Raw genomic sequence first — 9,714 nt, 5'->3', positions numbered from 1 at the left:
ATGAGGTGACGGCAACGGTGTCGACTCGTTGTAGTCGATAATGTGCGACGGATCAGCATCCTCACTGTTAAAGTTGGATGGATCCTTCAGCCCTGTTAGCGCGACAGCAGTAGTAGCTGTCGGCGTTTCGACTAAGGCATTGGACGCGGCCGGCGAATTAACGTGGCGCGTGCGCTTAGTTTTAGGTTTTTTGTGGGCGTCTTCGCAGACGACCCACCAACATGTCCCCTTTTAGGTGGCATCTTTGGCGCCGTGTATGTAAACACGGTCGCTAGAGTGATTGAGTGAACTAGCGGCGCGTAAAGCTGCTCATAGTTCCTCTCTCCTCTCTGACGAATTTAAAAATGTAAATTCGCTCTTAAAGAGGGGGATGGTGTAACGGGCTAAAGTTGCTCTACTGTTACACAGTTCCGTTAAGTACACTTGGTGTACTTAAGGGGATGGTCAATTATTAAATTATAGTAATTAGACCCAGCACTCGGGTGTGGTGCACATTTGTGACCAACCCTTGTGTATGTGATGCACATGGGTGCATTCACATTAGGAGGGATGACGCCCAGCATCATCCGTGATGACGGCTAGCGTCATCCGTTACGCGAGGTATCTAGAAAGATACGCTTGCAATACATATTAAGTGTTATCTATATAGATGACATTTTAATTGGTAAAAACAGGTATTTGTATTTAATTCTATCAAATATAAATCAGTCTGAAAACTACTTACTACTTGATAAGTGCGCACGAGGAGCCGGATTACCGCTCCCGTTACGGCTCTTAATCACAGTACTAAGTGTGTTGGGTGAGGTCGCTACCGCGCCCACCAAAACTACCTCACTGCACGCAAGAGAAGCAGGTTAAACCGCTTCCTCGCTGTGCTAGGGTGTGTGTCTAAGTAGAGCGTGGCCGCATTACGACGTGCCCGCCTACACTGGGTCTAATTTCTTTTTTTCAGTAATTAACCATCCCCGTAAGTACACCAAGTGTACTTAACGGGGACTGTATAACATCAGGGCAACTTTAGCCCCTTACACTTGTTGTGCTTGGGTTATGTGTCTAAGTAGAGCGTGGTCGCATTACGACGTGCCTGCCTACATATTACATGAAAGAATCAACTCTAGTCTGAGTGGAATACTGTAGATGTCCGTGTCGAGTCCGTCGCTTCTACTGCCGTTAAAACCGCTGGTAATATTGCACCCCGTTCTTGTTCGGCCGGCAGCCCTGAAAGGGAATGGGATGACACAAGGTAAAGTATTAACAGGGGCTTTAACTGACAAAGGACGTTAAATATTTGGGGGACCCACTCCCTCGCACTGCAAATTTTTAAAATAAAAAGGGTGTGAAGTTGAGGAAAAAGGGTCAATTTCCTAATTTTATAGAGTTAGCCAATCATATAGCTTAGATTAAGCCAATTGATTGTGTCTGTATCCGGAACGAATACGTAAGTTGCCGTCTGTGTCCCGAACGGCGGCCAAGTTCTTCGCATCTTAGAAAATCGCTTAATTTATTCGTTTGTTAAGAACGAGCACGATACTAATAGGCGCGATAAGTATGCAGCAAGTCTAGTAATGTTACGTAGCTTCTCCCAAACTTGACGTAACGAATGTTGGAAATGGCCAAATACTGGACAAAAAGTTTGACACCAATACAAACCGTACGACCGATAGCATTCCTTGCTCGTTGCTTATTATTAAATAAGCTTCGCAGATCTTGTCTCGATAAGACAAGTATTGTATTCATCGTAACAAGCGATTCAATCGGTGGCGTGACAACGGCCATTATTTTTATTACATGAAAAAAATTGCTAGTATTCACTCAGTACCAGTACACGTTTCAGTTGTGGCATCAAATCGAACAGAAGAGTAGCAAAGAGTAGGTGAGACATACATTTGCATGTAGAGCGATTACGGTATCAGTGCTGTAGGATCAGCTGGAAGTGCTAATCGAAATCATGTCGCTAAAAAGACAATCACACAAAGCCGTTTAGTTTTTTCAAAGCACCGAAATCGCGAAGCTTTAACAGTTTAAAAATCGGCCCCCTTGATTGCTGCTTATCTGCTCGGAAACTATCTATTATTCTAGAAAAACAAGGAAACGAAGCTGCGGCACATGCTTGTATTCCGTAGTGGCGGCTTTATGTGAGAAACGCAGTATAAAGGGCATTTAAAATGTGATCGCACGCATTTGCGACATACATCAATTCAAACAGGAATGCGCATGCTTCCACTACAGAAAGCACATCTCGATATGAAATAGCTGCAATTGTTCTGGCAGCCCGAGCAAATCACGACGTCCATATCTGCACGACATCAATGTAGCACCCCTCGAAGCATCGACGAGCAATACGCGTATTCATCAATTACATGCTACTAGATTTTATAGAGCGTGAAGGCATTCCCCGGGCATAGATGCCAGCTTGTATTACCAATTCCCAACGCAATGACTAGTAGCAGGTTTATCATTTATAAAAGGAAAAAAGGCAGCCCTCGCATTTCTACAGTTGCACCCGCTCGTCAAACGTTGGTCCGCCCTTTTCTTCTAATCCGCCCAGATAGTCGCCAATTGGATTATGCTGAAACGCGTCGTCGAGGTATCCTGAAGGTTTCTCAAGTAAGTTGCTCGCTCGTTTCTGCGACGTGAGAGGCAAACCCGCCTCTTTCGGTTGTACCGTCATGCTCCATAAACTCTATTAGTTCATGCACTCTGTCCGACCTTGGTAAAGACCGGCAACCATAGAAACGCGACAAACTCTTCTAAAGCATGCATCGGAACACAAACCCAAGCACAAAGTAGCGGCAGTCGTCATTGTCAGCGTCGTAGGACAGGCCCTTTGCGCCGACAATCAAACCACCACATCTGTGCGGACACTTTAGTCCGTGCTCGTACCAGTTTCCGGGTCGATTCATACGCAGCAGCATGAGCGGCGCCGCCGAAAGGTGCGACCGGCGAGCGAGCAGTGTCACGGAAATCGAATGTGACGAGCTGCAGCCCATGGCGGAGGAGGAAACCACTGCGGGCTGGCGACGGCTGCTTAATCTCCCACCGCAGCCGTTGCTGGCGCCCGTAGTCCCGGCATTCTCGCTAGACGACCTTGCGCTTCAAAAAGAGGCCAATACCGCCACAGACGACGCGTTTTCGACACTCGCAGGCCACGCTATGAATAAAATGGCCGCGCGCATCTCGTCACATCATGAAAATCGCTTTCTACAGCACATTTCGCGATTCATACGAACCCGAGGAGCAACAAATAAGGTGCGTGCGAATGTAGCGCTACAACATGTGCAACGTCTCGATATTGATGGGTCGACCATGCCGTTATGATTCCAATAGGACGAGAATCGGTCCAGTTTTCTGCTCGAAATGGACCCAAACGTGGCAGATGCGCACATCAAGCCTCGAAAATCCATTCGAAAATCGTTATCAAGTCTAACAAGGATCGACGATGGCACCGATCGCCGGCGCATGGATCCCGACGTTGCCATAACCCCCGAGACAGCCGGTCGATTTCCTCCAGGTGTCGGTGCCGCAAGTGCAGCTTCGTCGTCTTCAGGAACTGGATCCAATATTCTTCCACCAATGCCACCATTGGTCTTCTCGCCAACCAAGGGCAATGCTCAACAATTTGCTCGAAGCATGACACTCGAGCAATATACCAAGTGGCCATACCTTGGACTCCGTCCAGGTCTATCCGTACGACTCGTACGATGCGAAACAATGAGCTCCGTGACGGACTATATCGTGCACGTGATTGATCTCCATACACGTGTCTTTTGGATCACCAAGAAGCGCTTTAGTGACTTTTACGACCTTCGACGTAAAGTGCGTGGCATCATTCGTTGTGCCGTCGCGGCCGAAGAAGAAAAAGAGTATTTACGGTTTTTACTCGAATTGCCATTTCCAAGGCGACGATTTCGACCAACCAACACAGCTGCAGTGACTCGTGGTATGGGCGAAATCGAGGTCTTTTTGAGAAATCTGGCTGCGCTCGAACCCGATTCAATGCTTCAGCGCAGCTTGTTAACCGAGTTTCAATTCGAGTTATGCTCGGTTGAGTTTGTATCGTCTTTAGAAAAGATTGACACGACTGGGGAACCCATTGAGCCCAAGTGGCTTACGTACGATCTGTTTCGACGATTAAATTGCGACGGTGCAGTGGAAGGAAGTACGTGCTATCAGTTTTTACACGCGTTTCGAAATCGCGTCGTGACGATTGAAAATGCCGTATGTCCAGGCGGCAACGAGTCGGAAGGAATTGCGCTAGCAGCTGCTGCAGCTGTCAAAGATTTACGCAATACAATCACAAGCATTGAAAAGTACATTTTAGAACATCTTGACCCACAGTACGTGGATACGCTATCGCTGTTGGATCAGAGTGTGAATGTGACGTCCGTGGTGGAAGATTGTGTGTTTCATGCGGTGGAAGACACGATTTCAGTGCCTTTAGAGAATCAAGTGACGTTTCTAGTGGGTACGACGGTAAATAAGGAGGCTGAAAAGCGATTGGCGCGCAATATTGAGCGTTTAAAGTGTAGGTCTCAAATCGAGAGCGGGATCCCCGAGCATTTACAGTCGGACGAAGATTGGGGACTTTCATGTCACCACTTGAGCATGATTGATGAGCGAACGCTGCCGATGGACAAGATTCAAGAGCTCTTGCGTGCTGCTTTGGAGATTTTCAAGAGCTGTGGCGAAAAGAATTTGGATTGGCATGAGAATTCGGCGCTCACAGCAGACGATTATCTCCCGATTCACATTTATGTTGTTGTGAAGAGCGGTTTGAAGCGACCTTTAGCCACAAAAGAGCTCTTAGGCGCGATGATTCACCCGTCGTTGATGCTGGGTGAAGTCGGCTATTTTCTCACGATGTTTGAAGTCGCGCTGCAATACATTGCCGACATGTAATTGCCGACTGGGTGAGCCAAGACGAGAACCAATTTTGAACGATCACCGTGCGCACATTTTTTTTTCCCATTTGTAAGTAATTCAAGTATCATAGGGCATGGGACACGGCAACTATAGAAGTCGGCATGTTTATGCGACGATAATTTCACGTATGTACCGTACTTGAGGAGTTTCTTGCGCTAAAATTTCATCTTCTGGGTTTAATCATAAGAATTATCCGGGAACAAGGATCAGATTTGTCACAAGGATGTGTGTGCAGATTTTATACTTCCATATATCACAGCTGGCTCTTCGACGTCATGTTTTATTATTGCTCGATAAATTAAATTAGATGATGAAGGTACTTATCAGTAGTGGATGTCTGCCATCCAGTTATAATTACAATCCATTAAAATTTGACGATTTTTAATGAGTGGCGAATTATCGAAATCGTGACAAATCTCTTTTATAAAAACGTTATTTTGTTAATGTTACACCGCAACGGTGTCTAATTCGATTGTTTGTATTTTCTTGAGATCGACAGTGCAATCATATCGATGTCAGATATTGCACAATTATATTTATGTGATCGTCTGATAGTCACAGAGGAATACGGAGACTGATGAGTTTCAGTGATATCAAAAATACAAGCCAATGAAACATTTATAATAAGCTACAGACCAGACAAAAAGCAGAAAAACATAATTCATGCTATTGGGTCCCCTAAAGAGAGTTATTAACTAAATTTCTTGTAAAAGAAAGCCATACTATATAATTTGCATATTTCGTAATTTCTTACTAAAACCTTATTTGGCTCTCATCTCGAACTGCGGCCACGCTCTGCTGAAGCACATGCCCTAGGACAGTGAGGAAGCCATTTGATTGTCTACTTTCGTGTGCCGTGAGGTAGTTGTGGTGGGCGCCTTAGCGACCTCACCCAACGCACTAAGTAGTTTAGTAAAGTGCCGTCACGGGAGCGGTAATCCGACTTCTCGTGCGCACCTACCAAGTACGAAGTAGTATTCAGACTGATTTATATTTAATCGTATTTAATTAAAATACCTGTTCTTACTAATCATAGAATGTCATCTGTGTAGATAAAATTAATATATATTGCGAGCGTAAATTTCTAGATACCTCGCATAACGGATGACGCTAGCCGCCATTCCCGCTAATGTGAATGCTCTCAGGGACATCACAAACACAAGGGTGGGTCACAATGTGAACCACACCAAAGTGGTAGGTAAAATTACATCTCTTTGGCTGTCACGATAGAACCCAAAGATTCAACGGACTCGGCCCCGGGAAATCCGGTGGCCTTCACAGTAGGCACCGAGTCAGGCGATGACGGTTGTCGCCAACAATTGGTGTAGCAGTTGGCACCGTCACCTGCAATGGCATCAGCAGATGACATATTCTAGTCAACTCCAATGGGAGTACGAGGTAAATTATTACCCACAGTAGACACATTAGCGTCTACTGAAACATTTATATTCCCAACAGCTGCACTGATCCGTGCAGCTGCCACCTTTGCGACCTCACGAGCTACGCTCATAGACTTATTTGTCACCACACTAATTTCTGAATAAATATCTATGATGCGATAAATTGGAATTTTTAAATAAAACCAATAATGCAAAATTTCAGGAAAGACACAATAGTTTTCCCTGTCCCCAAAATCAGTCACTATAGTGGCTGTTAGTTTAGGGCGGGTGTCCCGTTACATAAGTTGTACTTCCTAAAAGAGTAATAATAACTTTTTTTGTTTTATAAAAGGAGATAAGCAAAGAAGTACAAATAATTATATTCATTTAATTATTTGACTTAATGGTTCCAATATTACCAAATTTGGTTATATCGATTCAATAAGACATTGGTTCTATTAATTGGTTGATTTAAATTTAAATCAACCTCGCCCAATCGTCGCAAAACACGATTGTGCAGTGCACAAGGAGGAGCCATACATTATTTGCTAGTAACAAAATAAAGTCAGTAGTATATAGAAGATCGTTGCGAAGGAGCTTGAAATATTAGTTCAGTTTTACATTTTTTTTATTCTAAAAACCTAAGAACTTACCTTTGGTAGTAAAGACTACTTGGCTACCTGTAATCTTCCTTTGCACGTCTACGCGAAGTAATGGAGGCGCCCAACCTTCACTGTTACCACTGTAGGTTGACTAGTACTGTTAACAGTACTAGCAAAGGAAGCCCCGTTGCACTCACTATCGGTATCGGCAAGCAATAAAAATTATGATGGTCCTTATACGTATCAGCCACCAGATAGAGAGAGATGTAGTGGAAGGATCTGTATTAGGTTGTTATGGTAAGGTGTTTTCTACATTCAAAATAATTCAAGCTCAATTTCCTTTTGAAAGACAGAGCTCCGTGCCTTTCTAAGGCTTGCGCTGTGATTATTAAGAGTTAAGAAGCCTTCTAAAGGCACATACTCTTGGGCACTATCTGCAACGCCGCACATTTCGATTGTACAGCTTCAACACAAACTAATTTACTCTAATAATCGTGTAGCAAGGTACCTCCAATTACCTCACGTATACGACAAGAAGACGAAGATGCTAAGTTGCTAACTTAGCAACGAGAGGCAAATACTAAGAAATGCTTAGTATAGGAAAAAGTAAAAATGTTATTAATGTATTTAAGTCCTGCGCACAAATATCTTCTTATAGTCTTGACATCAATATATTTGTAACGGGCTACAGTTGCCCTTATGTTACACAACCTCCGTTAAGAACAGATCTTGTACTTAATGGGATGGTGAATTAATTACATTAGTGGTGATGACGTGGTTGTAATCGACTCGTCGGACCTTTCTCGTGGGGATTTATCTGATGATGATACCATGGGTGACGATCACTCTGGTGACGTTCGTATGCGTCACCAGGAACGAAAGGAAAGAATGCTGCTGGTTGTGCTAGTTTGCACCACCAGGAAAGAAGAGATTTTAATAATCGCTTCGAGAGCCAAATTACCTTTAACGTTAAAAAAACCCAAAATGGGAAGGACCGCGATACGTTGCAGTTCGCTCCCGAAAAGAAGCCTTTGTTGCCGTCTAAGGGTAACTTGACTCGTTGGTTTTGTATGACCACGATTGATACTTTAATCCGTTGTTCAACACATCCAGGCTTCACAAGCCTGGTGTAAATGAACGGAATTGTTCATCGATGCCTTTTTCCGGCATTGTACAGAATGTGCAAAACATAGGCCGAGAGGTCTGGCTTGACAAATTGGATGCTTTTCGTGAACGGCTCGAAAAACGGATCGTAATTGTTGCACGCAGAAAGCTGCACTGTTCGTCTAAAGTAGCATGGGAACCTTACCTCTCTTGGGGGACTCATGTCCATGCTATTGTAAGGACGCAGGTCATGCCCCTTAGAAAGCGTTTTTCCTTAAAGATCATCAATGGAAGATGCTTATCTCTTGTGAGGTGTGCTTAGGGATTGAGAACCTCCAATCAATTTACGAGCGCGGGGTGCTCTCTTTCTCTATGTCAAGAAGGATAGGTCTCGTCGTACTGTCGAATGGGGGCCGAAACGACCATCATCAGTTGAGAACGAGGTTCTCAACTATCATGCGAGGGTGACTACCCTCGCCAACAACGATTAAGCTCGTTCGAACCCCCTTTATCTCACGGATGTTTGAGAGGCGTTCAGCAAGTAAACATTCTCACCACTCGAATCTGTCTATGGATCTGGAGGGAGAGGAAAAATCAGCTTCGCCTCGTTTGAAAATCCGAACCTACGTTGTGATTTGGATCACACCCTTCACGTTTTAAGGGAGGAAACTGATCACGAGCGATCCCGTCGCGGCGAGTTAGCAATGACGATTGATAATTTTTCTCGTGACCAATTGAGAATTTGTGCCAAGTTACGACTGTTTCAACTGGAGAACGAAAGGACCCATAAGTCCCTTCAAAACGAGCTGGTGATAGCTCGTCATAAGATCTCTTTCTTGGGGAAAAGAGTGGATCATCTGGTTCATGAGAACTATACTCTGTCCCGAGATCATAAGACTTTGGCTCGGGACCATCAGGCTTTGGCGGATGTCCTAGATTGTTCGGTGTAGTCCGGAATCGAAAGAAATTAAAGTATTATATGATCTCATTAAGAAGACGCAGAATCGGTTTGGTCAAAAGAACAAGAAGATGCGTTCACATCAGTGAAGCAGTCTCTTGTGGTGGCACAGGTCTTGGCATTGCCAGACGCGGATAAGCCCTTTAGCGTCGTCTGCGATGCAAGTAGCAATCGGCAGCGCGCTCATGGAGAAGGATGACGATGGCGTTGACCGCTGTTGAGGTTACAACAGGTACAGGCCCCTGTACCTGGGATGAAGCGTACGCGTAGTCCCGAAACTCTAAAGATTGACATCTTTAAGTATAGGGAAGTCGAGAAAGACTCCCTCTTAAGATGCTTTGTCGAGTTGGACGATTCCATAAGGGCACGTCACATCGTCGACGAGCAAGTTTAAGTCGCATTCGCTCAATCAAATTTGGCAGGTCGTTTTAGAACTTGGGCATTGGGCCTCAAGTTGCGCGACCCATATGTCTTTGGGTCGCTTTGAGCTTTTAAGCCAGCCTCAAACAGACGCTTGAACCGCCTAGGGCTGAGTTTAGAGCTCGTTCAGAGCTTCTGAAACTCAAGCAAGGCAAGCGTGATGTTCACGCATGTGCCCAGCACTTACGACTCTTAGCGAGTTGTATTACAAAAACCCAGTCCATGAACACACGTCGATTACGGTGTTCATGCAAGGTCTTACGGATGGTCCCGTAAAGACCCACCTGTTCCGCTTGGAACTGGATACGCTTGAAGAAGCAATATCCGT

The 9,714-nt window shown here is 44.8% G+C and overlaps 3 protein-coding genes across 3 annotated transcripts; 2 read left to right on the top strand and 1 right to left on the bottom strand.

Moving 5' to 3' along the window:
• Window positions 1-2,491: 2,491 nt before the first annotated feature.
• On the bottom strand, window positions 2,492-2,671 carry CCR75_004182 (uncharacterized protein; the record flags this gene model as incomplete). Its single annotated transcript, XM_067962270.1, has 1 exon — window positions 2,492-2,671. The coding sequence occupies one exon, from the start codon at window positions 2,669-2,671 to the stop codon at window positions 2,492-2,494; it is 180 nt and encodes a 59-aa protein (XP_067817442.1).
• A 242-nt stretch (window positions 2,672-2,913) lies between these two features.
• On the top strand, window positions 2,914-3,318 carry CCR75_004183 (uncharacterized protein; the record flags this gene model as incomplete). The annotated part of the gene is made up of 1 exon (XM_067962271.1): window positions 2,914-3,318. The coding sequence occupies one exon, from the start codon at window positions 2,914-2,916 to the stop codon at window positions 3,316-3,318; it is 405 nt and encodes a 134-aa protein (XP_067817443.1).
• Window positions 3,319-3,357: 39 nt separating this feature from the next.
• Window positions 3,358-4,899, top strand: CCR75_004184 (uncharacterized protein; the record flags this gene model as incomplete). Its single annotated transcript, XM_067962272.1, has 1 exon — window positions 3,358-4,899. One exon carries the CDS (start codon window positions 3,358-3,360, stop codon window positions 4,897-4,899), a length of 1,542 nt encoding a protein of 513 aa, XP_067817446.1.
• Window positions 4,900-9,714: the final 4,815 nt, after the last annotated feature.

This window comes from Bremia lactucae, linkage group LG3 (assembly GCF_004359215.1).
Source record: "Bremia lactucae strain SF5 linkage group LG3, whole genome shotgun sequence".
Taxonomy (NCBI): domain Eukaryota; phylum Oomycota; class Peronosporomycetes; order Peronosporales; family Peronosporaceae; genus Bremia; species Bremia lactucae.
This window is presented reverse-complemented; position numbering and strand designations above follow the sequence as displayed.